This window comes from Mastacembelus armatus, chromosome 14 (genome assembly GCF_900324485.2).
Source record: "Mastacembelus armatus chromosome 14, fMasArm1.2, whole genome shotgun sequence".
NCBI lineage: Eukaryota > Metazoa > Chordata > Actinopteri > Synbranchiformes > Mastacembelidae > Mastacembelus > Mastacembelus armatus.
In genome coordinates this window covers 15,784,663-15,803,022 of record NC_046646.1, presented here as the reverse complement: position 1 = coordinate 15,803,022, position 18,360 = coordinate 15,784,663, and the positions used below count along the sequence as shown (strand labels likewise).

General features: G+C 40.5%; 2 protein-coding genes across 3 annotated transcripts in view; one reads left to right on the top strand and one right to left on the bottom strand.

The window, feature by feature from the left end:
• Nucleotides 1-3,897, top strand: part of mcama (melanoma cell adhesion molecule a) — a 39,544-nt gene extending 35,647 nt beyond the window's left edge. Inside the window, exons 14-16 of the mRNA XM_026328601.1 lie at nucleotides 85-214; nucleotides 1,357-1,474; nucleotides 1,704-3,897. Coding sequence (XP_026184386.1) covers nucleotides 85-214; nucleotides 1,357-1,474; nucleotides 1,704-1,706 — 251 coding nt within the window. The 3' untranslated portion in view covers nucleotides 1,707-3,897. The remainder of the gene's footprint in view (nucleotides 1-84; nucleotides 215-1,356; nucleotides 1,475-1,703) is intronic.
• Nucleotides 3,898-4,570: 673 nt separating this feature from the next.
• On the bottom strand, nucleotides 4,571-18,049 carry LOC113142626 (E3 ubiquitin-protein ligase CBL-like). 2 transcript variants are annotated; one of them, XM_026327677.2, is made up of 15 exons: nucleotides 17,500-18,049; nucleotides 15,066-15,313; nucleotides 13,764-13,910; nucleotides 13,380-13,536; nucleotides 12,618-12,739; nucleotides 12,089-12,226; nucleotides 11,228-11,315; nucleotides 10,825-10,956; nucleotides 10,299-10,508; nucleotides 9,935-10,051; nucleotides 9,548-9,837; nucleotides 8,914-9,081; nucleotides 7,864-7,970; nucleotides 7,449-7,631; nucleotides 4,571-7,226 (listed from the first exon to the last, which is right to left on the bottom strand). In XM_026327677.2, exons 1-15 carry the CDS (start codon nucleotides 17,641-17,643, stop codon nucleotides 6,871-6,873), a joined length of 2,607 nt encoding a protein of 868 aa, XP_026183462.1. In that variant the 5' UTR covers nucleotides 17,644-18,049; the 3' UTR covers nucleotides 4,571-6,870. The 2 variants fall into 2 exon arrangements, with proteins under 2 accessions (XP_026183462.1, XP_026183463.1); XM_026327678.2 differs by having other exon boundaries at nucleotides 7,864-7,967.
• Between the last annotated feature and the right edge of the window lie 311 nt (nucleotides 18,050-18,360).

The following is an 18,360-nucleotide window of genomic DNA, read 5'->3' as shown; positions in this document are numbered from 1 at the left end:
AAAGTGGCAGCTCTGTGATGAGTAGGCTTGTTAGACAGCAGCATGTGATCATGTCATTCTCTGCTTGTGTGCGTGTTTGTGTAGCTGAGGGCAGTGGGGTGATCATAGTGGTGATCATACTGTGTCTGCTGCTGCTGGCCATCCTTGGCAGCGTTATCTACTTCCTGCATAAGAAGGGAAAGATCCCATGTGGACGCTCAGGGAAGCAGGAAATGTGAGTAATCATTTTTCTAAATTTGCCAATGACTTTTACAGAACAGTGCAACACTTTTTTTTGAGGGGTGGGTCTGTTGATAGTGTGTATTGTAAGTATTGTCTCATCATAGCGCTTCACTATAAACTAAGAATAAGAATAATTATGAGAAGAAGAAATCCAAAGAATTGGCATTTAATAGCTTGAACATTGTATATTACTGATTTCTAAAATAGGCTTGGCTTCAATTCCCCTGGCAGAACAAAGCTGCCAGATGCACTGCATCATTTTCTGATTTGGTCTATTTCCAATTCACCAGTGTCTGAATGAGCTATAACATGAGCTCAGTTTGCTGTTGTAATGGGATAAGAAGCACTCACTTTTGTTCATCTTTTATTTACAGCACGTTGCAAATCCTCCTAATTCAGAAGGCTCAAATCCAAACACGCTTGCATTTAAAAATAAAAAAAATAAAATGCATAATTACAGTATAAAATAAAACTAGACAACAATGGAACTGTTTAGTTCAGAGTTTTAATTGTCCTTTGGACATATTAGGCTCTTTCAGACCAGAGGAACTTTTTTCATAGCTTTTAAAACACATGGAGAAAGTTCCTCTTTTCCACACTGTACTCTGGAGTAGGTACTTTCCCAGGACAATAGGAACCACAAGTTTTATGTTGATTCATCAAACACTAACTTAGCTATGGCAGGACTGGCAAGCACCATTTTTAAGGTAGTTTTAGGAGCTTAAACAACTCACACAAATGGACTGATGGCTAATTCTGTTCTGCCTACATGACAGAGAAAATTTAGACCTTGATGGATCAAAACAAAATGTAAAAATTTTCACTAGCTTTGAAGTGACATCACTATACCACCTCAGCTTATGTTACTTCGGCGTTTCTACTGGTGGCGTGAACACAGGTCTGTTATTCTTGGGTCCGTTCCTCAGTAGGGTAGTTCCTGGATTTGATGCCCTAGTTATGTTTGGTCCAAAAGCAAGTATTGACTTGTGGCCATAAAATGAGAATGTACCAGACCTAATTAGACTGAGTAGAATTTGGATCCAGTCTGACTGGGTTCCCAGGTCAGCTCTCAGTTGCTCAGAACTGAGTGGACCTGTGAAGAACTCTGGTGCCAACCATTCCTTCTGTCAGCAGCACCAAAGAGAAGACCACCAAAGACGACATTGTTGTGGAGATGAAGACCAACACAAAGAATGAAGAAGCTGTCCTTCTAAAGGCTGTCAACGGAGACAAAAAGAGCCATAACGACCAGGTAAGAATAGGATGTCCTTATTTCCTAATGTAAAAGAAGGACCCAAAGGCCAAGATCCACAGGTGTTATTTAATGGTCATAAGTAAAACCTCACAGTTCACAAGTAATGTTTAGTAACTGTAGCCAGAGTGACGATTTTGTCTTTATGTCTTCGGCTGGGCAGTGTGTATATGTGTACCTCTATGTTTGAAGCTAGTGTTACACAGATATTATCCTCTGTCTTCTTCAGTAAAGTCCCTGATGGTGCAGCAGGAAGCAGGACACATGAAGCCAGCAGTCTGTGTATGTTGGATCCGAGGAGGCATTTGAGGCTCCCACTGATCTGAGACCTGCAGGATAACACCACCTCACAATCTGGACATTCACCCATCATGCTTTGTTCTGAGCAGTATTCAAATTTACACATAACACGCACGCACGCACGCACGCAAACATGCAGGTATGTATGTACAGATGTGTATTTTATTTTGAATGAATGTTTGTTTCCTCAACATTCAATTTCTCAGTTTGTTTTGTACTATTCAAACTGTGTTCAGCTTGGCTGTTGTTCAGTGTGCGTATGATGATGTCTTTCCTACATCATCATTTATTTTTTTTCACCGTGTATATATTATATATATTTTGTTATTTAAGATATTGTGGCACTCAGAGTTTCATTTCATGGTGACTTCTGGGTCGTGTGCATGTTGATCCGTGTTCATGGGTCCAAGTGAGTTTCAGGACAGGACATGATGTCAGAGACCAAATGCTAGTGTAGCAGCTCACTGTTGGTTTATGGTCACACTGAGAAAATGTCAGTGTTTGCTTCAGTTGAACTTTTTGATTGATACAGATATTTGTAGAAATTGGTGCTGAAATTTACCCAACAATGGCATTTCCTCTGTCTTATTTAGTTAGAAAAACCTGTGATTAACAGTTAAATCATCTAAAGCTACTAAAAATCATACTAAAGCTTGAAACACAAGATAAACACAGCAGTAACAATATCCATAAATCCTGTCAATCAGACACACTGGCGGCCTTCTTTTGCAAACTGCTGTCAATCCCTTATACTGTTTGTAAATACTTGTAATGTACAGACCTGATAGTGGTGGCCTTGGACTGTTACTGAAGGTGAAAAAGGTCAAAGGTAGAGATCTGCTGTGCCTGTTTTGAGAATGCATCATACACTGAATTTATTTTTCATTTCTTTGGTTTGCTGTGCGTATTTTCTTTGTCTTTCTACTGAGAGTTAGTTAGGCCTGAGAAGTGTTTCAGTGTTTTTGCATGTTTAGGCTGGTTACTACAGGCATTACAGACCTGCTTAACCATCCTGTAAGCTTTTAAATGGATTTCTTTTCAATGCAGACTTTAGGTTTTGTTTTCTTACATGAGAAGGCAATCATCAGAGTGAAATTGGATGCAAAGCCATGTTTTTAAGATATTTCCAGAATTCTTTAAGAATCATTTATCCATCCAAGTTTAATTCTAAATTAAATCACAAATTGGAAAATTTCTTAATCAAAAAACTGATAACAGCAGGAGGTGACTGACTGCATTTCCTGATTTGTAGGTTTGGAACCAAATTTTAATATTTTTAGATTTTTGTACTAATGGTAATATCTACTTCTTAAATTTCATACTGTTAGGATACAGGTTAAACACTCTGGAGATTAATTGACATTGTGCAGCAGGTGGATTTTTTTTAAATTTTTTTATCCAAAATAAGTGATTGAAAACTCAAGTGATAGAAAAAGATCTGAGCTGTTCAAAGGTTGTTGTGGATTTAGATTTTCAGGAACATGATTTAACTCTGTGACTTGAAGGTAATGATAGATGACTGCAGCATGCTTAGAAAAATTCACTCTCCATGCTTTGTAGTAATTTGGCTAAAACATGTAACACTGATATGCTTCTTAAGGTCCTATGTTGTAATATTGCTCACTGTGTAGTTTATTATGAGAAGATAATTTTGTTGCAGTGTGCTACATTGCCCCGATGACTTGCAACATTAGCAAAGTAGTGACATGTTTTCTGTTTTCCTTTTTGTTTTTCCACTGAGTTTAAAGTTGTAGAAATATCCAGGTACAGGATGTCCTCAGGCAAAACGTGTCCTCATGTGAAGTGTGATGCTGTCATTATGGTTTATGAAAGCTGCACAAAGCCATAAAACCAAGCATCTCCCTGTGCAGTCAAATATTTCTAATTTGTGCTATATGGTTAAATCTGCACCTCCTATTTTCAGTGAATCTTTAAATTTGATATTCTTTGTTTATTCTGGATTTGTCACCAGTGGGAAAACAAGTTTGAAACATTGCAATTATGTACTTTTTTTTCTAAATGTGTGTAAATTAGGTACAGTACATGTGATTCTTTGATGCTTGCATTTTTTTTTATATTTTTTGCAAGAAAATGCCATATAAAAATGTTTCATTTAAACATTACACTTCTTTCAACTATTATTATTTGCAGATATGAAGGAATAGTTTAAATATAATCAGTGTTGGGCTTTTCTTTTGCCCAAGGGCTTATTATGATCCAGAACACAGCACATTCAGTATGTGGTGTGTTCATGCTGCATAGTCCCACAGTGAGGGGGCAGGAAGGAGCACTGCCTCCAAACCACTGTCAGCACAAGCTGGAAGTGACTCCAACAGTAGCTCAGATTTCCAGCTGGGGTCTGGAGGAGGAAGGATCGAAAACACAGCTCACATCTGCAACAAATTCAGGCACCGTTAGCTCAGAGCTGCACTTCTCACTGCAAAACAAATCAGCCATTGTCTATGCACAACCCCAGTTGAAGACATTGTGACGTAAATTTATCCATTTAAATGAATTAACAGTACATTTGTTGCTGATTTGTCTTGCTCTGTTCAAATGCATTGCAGTCCATGATACAGATATGATGAAGAGCACACAAGTCAACAGCACTTTAAATTTCCCTGAGAATCCCTTTAACCAACCACGATTATATTTTACAGTGTGTGCAGACACAGGGACTTTTCTTTAAAAAAAAGTAGTATTAAAATACTAAACTTTCTTTAAAATATAAATACAGTGAATTAATTTGCAGCATATGACAGAATTTAGTTATGGATAAACCACACAAACCAAATGTTAAAGAAAATACTGTTTAATTAAAAATCTTAATGGCTTAGGCATGAAAACATGGCAACACAATAAATGCTGAGGATATTAAAAAGAAAATAAATAAACTCATATTTACACAAGCAATAACAAAGCAATGCAAACAACTTTTTAGTAGGCAGGTTTCTGTTGAAAAAGCTAGTTAGTGACTAAACCACATATTGTTAACCAGTACCAGCTCACCAGCTGAGTTTAGTAATAACTGAGGGGGAGTGTGGGTGAGACAGCATTGCCTCTGGCAGTGATGTCAGCCTGAAGTGTACTGTCGCACATTGGCACTTTTGTGGGCAAGGAGTTAGACCCTGTTAGCGTTCAAACACTGAGATCAAGTGAGCACGAAGCCTAAGAACTGACGACACATCCTTTGTCACGAGCTGAGGGGCAACATAAAGGGTAGCTTGCTGCTTTGAAATGAGTTTGGTTTGGGGCAATTAAAGCTGTAAGATTTGTATGGCAGCAAGAAAACATGCCAGATTCACCAACCTCAGTCTGATCTTCAGGGATAGTCTGCAGAATAATTGACGAACTTACTGTTCTATCAACTGATTAGTGAGCTAATCATGTCATCTCTAACATCATAACTTCCTTAGCAGGTTGCATACCAACTGGTGAATTCATGTTTTTCAACATTTATCCTGTAATGACTTTAATGAGGTGCTGAGTGTTTGAAATGTCTGAACTTCCTGCAGTGGCCATCCAGGACCGTAATATAAAAGTTGGGTTACAGTAACTAAATCTCCAGAACCTGAAATTAGAGGAAGTAAATGACGTTGGAGAAGCACTGCAAATGAACCTATTTTAAAATACTACACATAGTGGTTATTCTGTAAATCTGAAGCGAATAAGTTAATAAGCAAGAAAATCCCAATGTTGGAATGTTTCAGTAACAGTATGTCTTGAGTCACGAGTTAGTGCTTGTCCACAACACTGCCAATGTTACATCATTGTTAATATCGTTACTATGTGTCCTTTAGCTTCGTTTACATATAACCCTGGCTTATTACTGAGTACCTGAGTCCAGAAAACAACACACCACCTTCTGTTTTAGAGCTCTATGTAAATCCCTTCAGTCTGATTTCTTAGCGAACCCAGTGAAGTTGCTCTGGGTTCAAATGTGATGCGGATCTAAAAATCTTTAAACGTGAGGCGAAATCTAACAGCTCATGTTAAAGTCTTGTTACTTTTGAGTAAGAAACTATAAGCGTATACAGAAGCTTTTGATAAAACGAACCAGCCTTCAGTGTCAAGACCACCTCGAACAGTGGCAGGTAATTATGGAATTAAATGACAAAATGCACTTCTCAAAATTCAGCCATTGTTAGTACAGCACACAGCACAACATGTTATGAGAGTAGTTCAACATTAAACTTATTTCATTACAGAACCATCATTGACCCGGGAGCTGAGAGGAGATATGGAGTCATGTTCAACTTTGTCAAATAACCATCGAAACAGAGCGAACCACAGTGACGGGTACGACACGAAGCCCTGCAATACTGCGCTGCAACTGAACGTTCACATTCATCAGCATGTGCACACACATACACACCAGTTAATCACTAATTTCTGCCCATACTTGCGTCACTACATATTTTTATGCCACAATTTGCCAAGAAGCCCGTAAAGCACCAAACTGAACGGCTGTCAGCAGTGGGACACTGGGTCAGAAACGTGAGTGTAGCTTCAACACTTAGCTTAATGAGGGAATGTACTCTTGACTGAGGGGAAACACAGCCACGGCCCGAGTCAGCCTCAGCAAAGTACAGCAGGGTCAAAGCTTGGCTCCAGAGAGCTCACAAAGGCTTTGATTCTCAGAGTATGCGGCGTTCAGGTCATATCAATCTAATGTCTGAGACTGAGCTTAAACCAAACTGGACTAAAAGCTTGAACCAGCTAACTGACGGACTCTACGTCACCGTGCTCCTTTCTAGCTGGGCCAGTAACCTCAATCTCCAAGTGGTGATTGTGAGTACACAGGAGATTCTGAGGCTGCAATGCCAACTGCTTGGTACTGGCTTAACAGTAGTCCAAGAGAAAATCAATACTAGTTGCAATTGATTCATTGTACAAATGATGTACTCTGGGTAATTCAGTTGCAAATGAATGTAGCTGTATCATTGTTCTTTCTCTGATATGACATGAATGCAGCAGTACCCCTCAGAGCAAAGCATTTTGTCAAATACTTGTGACCCTGCTTAGTAAAGGCTATTCATGTTAATGGCACAAAGTGGAGACGGAGACAACACACAGGATGAACATGACTGGAGGAACTATGTGGCGATGTGTGCTGTGGATGGGATGGAGACAAACTCGCGCAGGATGTTTTTCGCTGTCTCCAGGTTGTTCTGGGCGATCATCAGGGCCTTCTGGATGTCCTGGATGGAGTAGCCCTGGGACATCAGGCATTCGATCTCCCCGTTTAGGGCCAGGGTTCCAGGACCCACAGGAGGAGGAGGAGGAGGAGGAGGAGGTGGCGGTGGAGGAGACGGGGCTGAGGAGGGACCAGGGAGATCTGGCAACGGAGCAGGAAATTCACGGTTTAAAGGCCGAGGACGACGGTCAGAGTTGGCTCGCCGTGGGAGAGGTTTGGGTGGGCGTTCAGGGTCGGCACCTGCTGCAAACAAACCTGGAAACGAGACAATAGTGAAAGTGGGAAACGTGTTCAATTTTAGCTGAAGACAAACACTAATGAGCAGCAGGTTGCATTTATGATGCACATGCTTATTATAAACCTGGTAAAAATCCGGATTTGGGAGCTTGTATCCCTGCACAGATGATCTTTAAAAATGAGACCAAATGTCTTTTACTCAGAGGCAGCAGATTAGTTTGTAAATAATAAGATGCATACTGGCGTCTACTGCACTGTCCATGCTGAGGGTGCTGAAGGCAGCTAAGGGACTGCTGACATCCGACAGGGTTCTTCTGGTGGGGGCTGGAGGGACCACTGGTCGGGGACAGTCATACTCATAAACATCTTCCACACTGGTCTCCTCCTTGTCCTGGGAAACCACAGCTGAATGATGTGGATGGTCTGAAAAACAAGCATAATGATGAGTAACCTGTTGTCGATATACAATACACAAGCAAACAGAAATACATGTACTATGTGATGTAACAGCCATGAAATAAATTATGTAAGATGTTCAGCTTATGTTCACTCTGTCTATACTTTAGACTTATGAGATGAGTGCCAGGATAATACTAGCACAGGCTGAAATAGAAAAATATTATGTTCCTTATGTGATATTTTGGTGTGTTGTTACCCAGGTCAGAGGCCTGTGCCATCTCAGTCGAACCAGCCTGGGCCTGGATATTACACATGGACTCGTAAACTTGGGGGTCCTCAGAGTCACTGTCACGTGGCTCACTGCTGGGACAAAGGCACAGATTGAGAGGGGGAAAAAAAAAAAAATCATTTAGGAGTGCTATGGTCTGTGATGTCTTTACGCCACCTCTAAGTCTGTCTAAAAAAAAAAAATCTTGATTTCTGAACATTTTCTTTGGTTTAAAGGAATCTGCAGACCTCGCTCAGCGCAACTGAGAATAAATATGAATAGTATGAAAAACTAAAGTAAGAAAAGTAAAGTAAAACAGTTTTGTTAACTTTCATTTTTAACTGCAAATTTTAAGTTGAAGTAAAAAACTGAATATTACATACTGACTAAAGGTCTTTTTGCTTGCAATATAGTAAAAATAAGAGCAGCACTCCTAACTTTCCATTTTAATCTGCATTTTTCTAAATCCACCTCAAAGCTATCTATCTGGCTGTATGTTCACATCATACAGTTCAACAAGTTTATCTCTTCAGAAGTAATAATTCTAGCCTTTATGTGTGGACTCTACTGTTATTTCGAAATTCTTAGGCACTACATGAAAAATAGCAAACAGGTAAGAATGATATTTGTGGGTTTAGGAGTGAGACACCAGAGCCCCCTTGTGGACATAATTACTATTCTGAATATATTTCATTCAGCATTTTTGTGTGTGAACATTGTCCCAGCACTTGGCTTATTAGGTATAACTATTATTCGTAATTATTAGCTAAAATTAATAGTCTAATGCCAGGAAGTTGATAATGTTCTGTTTCTGAACAGTGGAACCAAAACACAGTGCGTTTTGTTTTTTTTCGTTCCTGCAGGGAAACAGGCCCAAAATGTCGATTCAAGACGTTGAGTCCCATGACCGTTCTGAGAAATCCTGTTCCATGCACTGATTTATACTCTAAGATACTTGATAAATAGCCTTTGTCTGATCATTTCAGGACATGAATGGCCCTGGGAAGCCCTTGCACTGCTGCTTGTTCTCTTGTTTACCTGATGTCATTGTTGTGGTTTGCCTGGACTGGTGGTGGGGGCACCAAGGAGCCCGTTACAACCCAGGGAGCACCGGAGGCTGGAAGAGAGGTAGGACTCATGTACTCATTCTCCTCGCAGTCAGACGACGGCTTCTCCGCACTCAGCATGGCTGATGCTGGCAGAGCCCTGACCATAGACAGACAACACAAAGCATGGTGGGATTTTTTTCTTCTGCAGTTTATAAATCAGATGAATTTTCAAGAGGACAAAAAAAAAAAAGAACATATATAATTTAAAATGCACAGTTCAATCAGATAGACGTAATGGTACTGTTGATAGATTTTATCTGTGAATGAATTTTCTGTGGTTTGTTAGATTCCAGTTCAGGATAGATCAGTTCAGGGTATTAACATGGTACAGAAAGAAAGTATAAAATCATTTCAACATATTTTTGACCTAATTAAAATCTTTAAACTGACTCTCAGCTATTAAAAAGTCATTTTATGTATTACCCCAGTAAAAATTTAAAAAAAACCATCGTAATGACAGCACAACTTGAATTAATCCATTTAGGGCCATTTGCTCTTCCTCGGTTCTTGTTTTGCTGTATTACTGCCTATTCATTGCACCTGCCAGCAGCGGCGCTCCCTACCTCGCAGCCAGACAGTAGACAGCATTGGTAGCTGAATGTAGCTTGTTTCCCTCTATGCTGGTTCCGTTGCTCTGTGGGGTGGTGGAGAGGGTTGGCAGGGCCTTGGTTGCAGGACGTGGGACCATGTAGTTAGCTGCCCAGGCAGGCTGGTCGGGGGTGGAGGGCAGGGGTCTCCTCTGGAGTCTAGAGTCCTGGCCAACCAGAGAGGGACGCTCTGGAGGGGGAGGAGGGGGCAGCTCTCTCAGGGCTGGGGGCAGAGGTAGAGGCTTGTCTCTGTGAGTGGCTGTCATCTGGGGTGGAGATAGGGGGTGCATAGTGGTATTAGTTTTAACTAGAGAGTCCTAAACCCACTCTGGTCAGTGTAAGTGTGTGCTCACACACGCATACCTTGGGTGTGGCTCCCTGGCCCATTGCACTGTGGGAACTGGATGGTCTCTGCAGCAGGAGGTCCAGCCTGGGTGGCACTGGAGGCAGCTGAGACACCGGAGATGCTGGGCGTTCTATCTGCATGCACGCACACACACACACACTCATTAAATATTGCACAGTACCAGCAACAAGGTTTAACTCACAGCACTTTAATCTAAATGCATAGAATAAAGAGCCTTCTACAACAGGTAGTTTACTCAGGAATGTCTCAAAAGAGCTTGTATGGATTCTGAGACTGACTGTGATCATGTAAATGTCTGTCAAGCTGTTTGTGTATTTAAGGTTTCTGGATATATAATCCTTCTATAAACCGTCCTCTTACTTTGGTGCAGGCCAGCCTGCTCATGACAAGGTGCTGATCCTCCAGGCGATCGTCTTCTTCCTCGTCATTCCCAGTAGATTCTGCTCTGCTGGACCCCTGGAAACCTGCAAAGGAAGCCCCGCTGACCTTTGGGTGGAAGGGGTCCACTACGATGGGCTCTGTACCTTTAATTTCACAGCGGCAAAATGGGCATCCCTGACCCTCCGACTCCTAATGCATACACACAAAGCATAGCCACTGTGCTCAAAAATCCACTATGTTCTTCCACATGTTCAAGTAATATCTAAATTTGCGTTGCTTGAAGGCACAAGCAATGATCCAAAAGTACTGCGCCATTGATGTTAAACAATTGTCATTAAAACTCAACCCTTACATATTTTTCAAATAAAAAGCCAAGATGGAACTGTGTTATTTTTAGGCCTTTATTGTGAAATATATGTGCAGGAAGTGTAGTGCTTCATTGATCGTCATTAGCTGCAACAATCTAATGTAATAAAATGTCATAGTGTGTAGCAGAGAGCCTCACCTGCCACGCAGTCAGACAGGAGGTGCACATCAGGTGCCTGCAGGGCTCAATCTTGACATCCTTGTCGTTCTCTGCGCATATCTTACAGAGCTGGAAAGTGGAGCCCATCTCACAGTACAGCTCATATTGCTCCTACAGAAATAAAGGAAGAAGAGACACAGGCTGTTAATATTAAAAATTGTAGTTAACAACACTTATTTATTATCATCATTAATGTTTTTGTCAAATATCTACTATGTCACTGTTTTTTTGTCTACATCATTTTAATGAGGAATACAGGGTCTATATATCATAACTAATTTGCCTCATGTATCTTTTGCAGTACTTGGTGCTAAAAACAACAGGGGAACAGGAACAGGATTCGGTGGGTTTGCAGATGAGAAACAAACAAACAAGGCCCAACCTGAGTAACTTTGATGTGGTCCTGTGGAGAAGGTTCACACAGCCCCGTTAGGTCTGGGTTCTGTGCACGGCCATCTGGGAACAGATAGCTAAAGAAACACCACATGTGGAAAGAGACACCCACACAGAGGTCAGTATTGTATATAAAAGTTCTTAACTTAGCCAAAAAAATAAAACATAAGGAAAAAAAAAAAAAAAAAAAACTAAAATGTTATGTGCTGTCCTCCACCAGGCACCAAGCTAGAACCCTTTTACAGTCAACTTTCAGGGCCACAGTGGAGGAATGTTGACATGAATGATGTATTTTCAGTGAAGAATGTTTTTGCAGGCTGCAACAAGATGAATGCTGTAACACTTGTCTACAAAAAAAGTGACAGATCAAAGCTCGACGTGCTGACTTTTTCCACTGAAAATGTTCTTGAAATTTTAGAAGGGGTGAATGTGACTCCAAAGCCTTTAGCACAAGTCCCTTCAGAATCCCCTAACCTGATCTTTAGTGATACATTTTGTGTTTGCAAACGTTGTAAACAATGTTGTAACTGTTCCACATACATTTCTCCATCACATGTGAAAGCAGTTATTTTGTGACAGACTGCAGCTGTGAGACTTTCTGTTCTTGTTGCACCAAGTTATCGCAACATTAAAATAACCTCTAAACTTGATACCTCATTTTGTTATTTGGGCTGAATCCAATACATAGAAATGTTTTCTAACAGAATTGTAATTAATGAGCTACACTGTATAATTATATACATATATATACCTATTTTGGTTTGTTAGAGACAGGCATCCCTGGAACTATAACATAATCTGCCCTAAAACCTATAAATTAATGCTTTGACACTGTTGAAGTGGGACTCACAATCCCTCTCTGTATCCATCAATGAGAGCTTGGAAGAGTGGTTTGTTATGTGGTATGGTTTGGAGGATGTTCCCGTCAGCTGTCACGTAGCCGATTGCCCACTGGCCCAGCCGAGTGCAGCTCAGTCTAAAGATGTAACTGGAAGAAAGACAACAATCTTTCACCCCACCAGTCCATTATTAGATGTAGCCTGAGCCCTTTCCCCACTTTTAAGGCAGCACCAAACACTATACAATATAAAAAGCTTAAAACGTTCTGAAAAGAAAAATCAATCGTCGAGTCAGGCCAACAAGAAAGAAAACTGATTGTAAGTTAAATTCTACAGTGATATTAAGCATGCTCCCTGTGGCAGTTAGGAATCTGACTCTTGCCTCGAAATCCAAAGCATTTAAATCATAGGGAAGCAGCATTATTAACATGGTTCAAATTATTTCTGGACCACATAATATGCTGATGCAGAAACTTTAAAAACAAGGTCATGTAAATGTACTGTATTTTTGTGTATCTGTGGTTCAAAACTGTCTCTCACCTCCCAGGTTTGTGGATGAATCTGTGCAGTCGAGCCTTGACTTCGTCATAGGTTAGGAAGGCCATGTAACCAGGGTGTGTGACTGCCAGACTGTTCCAGTTCCTTAAAAGAGACGACCACGGCTACACAGCACACAGACAGACCAAAGAAAAAAAAAAATAAAAAAATCTGTGTTGATGATACAAATATCTGTTATAGGCTTTGTGCCTTGGCTCTAATGTCCCAGTCAGATTAAAGGATACCCAGACACGCTATTACTGTGAATGTTTTAAGTGTCTATTTCTAATCTTTAAAGCATAAAAGTTACTTTGTTGAATTTTTGACAGTGGCACTACAGGGCAGCCCTTTTATGACTGTGTCACCTGCTCATAAAAACATATGCATAAGCACAAGCACGTGGGTGACATGTTACACATTCCTGCCAATGCTTCTTACATTAGTCTACTGGCCAACAAGTGACAGTATTAAAAATAAATAAATAAATAAATAAAAAATGCCGCAATACACCAACGAAACAGGGAAGAAGTCTACTAGCAAGAAAAGCTGTTGCAAAAAGGTTCTGTTAGGACAGGAATGTGTTCAAATGGTATGTTACTGTTCACAAGTGTATAATCTCCATAATTAGTGGCATACATGTTGTTTTAAGGTGTCTGGTGCTCTAACTTTAGGATTTTGTAAAGAATTCTTAAAGGTAGAGTTCAGACTTATTTCAACAGAGGTTTACTGTTTAAGTTTGTGGATGCTGTTACATCACATCCTTACCTGGAAGAGCCTGGTGAAGATGTCGAACTCAAACACAGAGATGTAGTCGTTGCAGGTGAGGTCAATGGTGGACTTGAGGGCCATGGCCTCCAGACCCGAGCTGATAGGATGAAACTCGTGGAGAGCCTGGCGAAACGTCCTCCATGGCACTATGGTCCTGCATTGGATGGAGGGGAAAGAAGGTAAGAGGTTTTATAGAAACCTAACCCTTCACAGTGGTTTGATTACAGTTCATCAGCAAGTGTTAAACAGAGTCGCTGTGAAGAGAAGGATAAACCAGAAAGAAAGTGGGTTAAATTTAAACTACAAGCACAGAAAGTACAAACTTAATCATCAAACTAGTGACTTTAGACATGTTTAATATATGACAAAGTAAATACTCACTTGTCTCCAAATGACCTTCTCCAAAATTCAGCTGCATCAGCTTTGGTGATCCTGAAGTTGTCGCCCTGAAATAACCCATTGGGGAAGATGGCTTTTAGCTCTGCTAGCATGTGACTGAAGATCAGAGACAGCTTGGTAAGGTTTCGCCTGAATAAGAGGACAGAAAGAGAGAGAGCGAAAGAAACAAATGCAAGTTAGCACTGGACATAATCAGATTAAGTTCTAATATGGGTCGAAATTCAGAAATCTTTCCAGTTTTTTAATGTCTTATGTGACTCCACATTAAATCAGCAGAAACATGGAGAGGGAGAATCACAGGTAAGTTAAAATAGTAGGAACATTTAACAGTCCTTATATTATAAACAGTCTGGCCCTAAACCAAGCCAGTTTTTAAAAGTGTAAAGTATAAATATCAGTATTTCCCTTATAGAAGAGCCACAACAATGTGATTAAACTGAACCAAAAATGATACGCTGCCATGTCAGCTTTAAAGAGAACATCTTGAACATGACGACCAGTGTATCCCTGACATCTGGGTATGAATGCAACGGTAACAGTTTAATTAGCAAGACTTACAGATAAAGCTCACTCTCAGAGTAGTTATTGATGCACAGCATTTACGTGGAAAAAGCTTAACAGAAATCAGTGTGCGTCAGAGGAAGGATGAACTTTTAGCTTAGTAATGGCTTTCTGAGACACAGAGGAAGTGGCCGTGATTGCGACAGTTTAATCATGTCTTTATTATACATTTGAGGGACTTGCCTTCCGTTCGCAAGGCCGGTCTACTTTTTCCAAATGTCAAAAGCTGCATTTCATCACAGTGATAGAAAGTGTAAAAATAGAACATGGTAAAACCTCTTAGCAACCTTACATGTACATTTAGTGACAGACTGTGGTATAATTATGTTACCAGGCCAACTTAATGTTGACCAAATAACTGTTCAAAAACCAGGTCACTGCAATGTAAGAGTCTCTCTGAAATGTTTCTAAATTTTGTTTTTCATAGCCTCATAGAAATAAGAGCCCATGGCTGAGCAGAGACAGTAGGCTCACTTTGATTTGTTTTAGCTACAATATTGTATTTTGGTTGAAGGTTTGTTTCTTTGATGTAAATATAATAAGATATATGCAAATGTTTTTTGCAGAGACATGGGAACCATAACTTAATGTTTAACCATACAATTCATACCACACAGGCAGTCAGCAGCAGCACGGTGAACTGAGGCAGCACGATACAATCATGACCATCAAAACTTTTCCTGCTTCATGTGTCTTTCTACATTTCATGAAGAAATAGCATACCTGGGCTGGGAGTTCTCCTCATACATCCTCTCCTTTGCCTCCTTAAAAAGGCTCATTGTCTGCTTAGTCTTGTTTGTCAAGTTCTCAATGACCACGCGAAAATATTCATTTTCCCCAAGGATTTCCATTTTGCCCTCGTATCGGGACAGAATGGTCCGTAGGTGCTGGTAAGTATCTGGCAGCAGATCGAGGATGTAGGGTGGGCTGTTCTTCAGTGCCACCTTGGGGTTCTGGCACAGACGCACCACCTGGAACAGAACCACGATGTCCCACAGACCATTAACAACATGCAAACAATGATGACAAGGTATGAAAAAAGAGCAACACCTTCTGCTGACTGCCATCTCTTCACTATGTCTCACTGTATTTTACATTGGGTGACGCAGTGTCAATGTAAGTCTCATGAATGTGGTGAAATAGACTAATTAATGCAAGGAGACCAGGCCCAGGATTAAAATGTAACGATTAACCAATCAGATGGGTCTACAGGTACTCCACTGCTAAACTCTGATTGGTCAGTTATGCCAAGGGGCGGGGCTTGTATTGCTTATTGTGGCTTTTAGGGTTAAGGGTTAAACAGCAATGAATGCCGTAGTGTAGTTAGATGTGAGGTCGTCTCACTTGGCTTCCTCAAATAAAATGTCCCCATGCCAAAGTCACTGGTCCAAAGTCTGAGAGAAGTTAATGTTCCTGCAGTCCGTCAGGTGCTGCAGGTAGCATGCCTAGTGGGACAATGATTTGGAAGAATAAATGGGGTCAAAAATATTTTATGGCAGTAGTGCTGGTGGACTTGGAATGACTCATCTATCAGAAACATTAATCAAACCAAATCAATTCCACTTTATCTGACAGTGCAGTGAGTGTATGAGACCAATTGAAAAATGGGTATCACTGACTTTACCAAGTAAAAATGGTACTAAACACATCATTTTAAAAGCATGAATATTTGTTCAGTCAACTGCAAAATATCCCTGGCCAATACTTAAGAAGTCACATGCTTCTTATTAGGGTCTTAACTAATATGGCCCACGGTCTGTTGATATGTAACTCTTGATCTGATGGTGTTGTGATGGATGTTTAAAACAGTAAGTCTGGATAATAATTTGGCCTGTTTACACCCTGTCTGCCAAATCGGATTCAAATTGTAATAAACCAGAATTTTCCTTTAAGACTCATCCAAAAGGGACAAAAATGTCACTGTAATTACGTCAGTGATGGGAATAGTGGGTGTGTTACTTACAAGTACATGCAGTACCTACATTTTGTTGGCTGTGAGAATTTGACTTATACTACCCTAAGTCAAATCCTGTTCTGCAAACATCGTGTCAACAACTTATCAAGAACATTCCCACGTCAGTGTGCTCAGCTGATGTGTTAAATACCGACTTGACGCACAATTTTAGCACTTTAATTTTAATATGATTAGTTTTTCACTTCTTGCTTGCAGCAGTGTACAGTTGTTTTCAGGAAATTAACTGAGAGCAGCAGACTGTGTATTCAAATGTTTGCTTTACATTATAACAAATTTATTGTTTATTTCCAGGGAAGAGGGAACATAGTTTAGAGATATGGTCAGTCGAGCTGAAAATAAGTCGTCGGTCTGATTTCAGCAGACTCACTGGATGTTTTTTTTTTTTTTTACAGTACAGAGCATGAGTCCACTGAAGGGGACAAATACACTAATAATGTAATGCCACCCAGTCGTGAAAACATATGACCCCTGGTCTACAAACATGTTGTGTGATTTCTTCTCATACTGACGTTCCACTGTAGGTATACATGAGGCAGCACAGCCACGTCTTTGCACACCGCACAGGCCTGTAGTGTTATATCGTACTTCGTCCTATCTGACAGTGTCTCTTTTTTTTTTTTTAACTCCAGGCCTCTTGATGTAATATTTTGCATACTCATATCTTCTCATCTATTTCCGCTTTGTTCTCTTCGGTCTTGCAGAGTTAGGACTGAGTCAAAGATAAACTGCAGTGACTGTCAACACTGAACATGTTGTGTAAAACCAATGTTTTCCACACGCATACCTCTGCTTTGATACAATACCAAATACAGGGGTGTCCTCCATGGACCCTTTGTGTTTGCACATAGTTCAGGGAAAAATGATCAGATTACTATCACTGAGATCTAATTTGTTATAAATAATCATAATTAGATCAGACATCAAGTACACCATTGTACTCCAATTCTGGGAATTCAGTTTTCTCATATAAATACTAATTCTCCAAGACAGTGAAATGATAAAATGTTAATTATGGGCTTAAAATGTTAATAATACTACCAGGAATACTCATTTTATTTGATGGTAACCCATAAATGATATGGTCTAAGCAAATTTTGGCCACAGTGATAGAGAAAAAGAGGGAAGTCACAGTTAATGTTTTTCTAGTGATACCTGTGTTTAACCTGAAAACACTGTCAATACCTTATCCATGAGTTTCCAGCATTTCTCCACCATTTTCTTATCGACCACTGCAGGTTGGTGAGGCTGTAGAGGCTGCTGGTGGGGCTGAAAGGCGTCCTTCATCAAGCCGATGAGACCGGCGCCCCTCCTCGGATTTCCGGCCATTAAATCGATCGGCGACCGGGGGTTATCCCCGGGGCTAAGGCTGACAACCAGGAATTTTTTCTTGACACGTTTCTCAACAAAACAACCGCTGTTTCGCGTCCTATCTGTACTCAACCGTGGTAATGATCTGCCCTGCAGAGGCTGTCCAAGAGCAGAACAAAAAGGCTGTGTGTGCACTGTACGCTGCGCAGCTAACCAGCTAACAAGCTACATCTGAAAAGCCTTTCTCACTTTCAGTCTCAGTCTCAGGACATACTCGGTGTGTTGTTGTGTCTGTTGTCCGACAACAGCTGCCTCTTCCTGGCGACGGCAAGTTAAAGCCCCCTGAGAGAAATCCAGCCGGCTTATCATAAAGTCGGAGGGTTAATAAGCCACAGAGAGCGATCAACAAACAGACTGTGCAGCAGCCAGAGTAAACAAGGATGTCCGGCAGCAGCCTTCAAAATAAAGGCACGGCAGTGAACTTCTTCATTTTATCTCCGCTTCTAGCCCACGTACTCATTTGATTTAGGGATCATCGCTAAATTACATTTAATGACAAAATACTCATATAAATTGGATTGCTAATTTCCAAATGTTTCCATTTATGCTGAGGCAATGACTCCCAAATCAACTCACTCTGGACTTTTCTTCTATATTTTTAGGTTCATGTTTTTTTTTAATACCATGTGACGTGACCCAGTGCTTCATAATCCTTTCTGTGTTTACACATAGAGT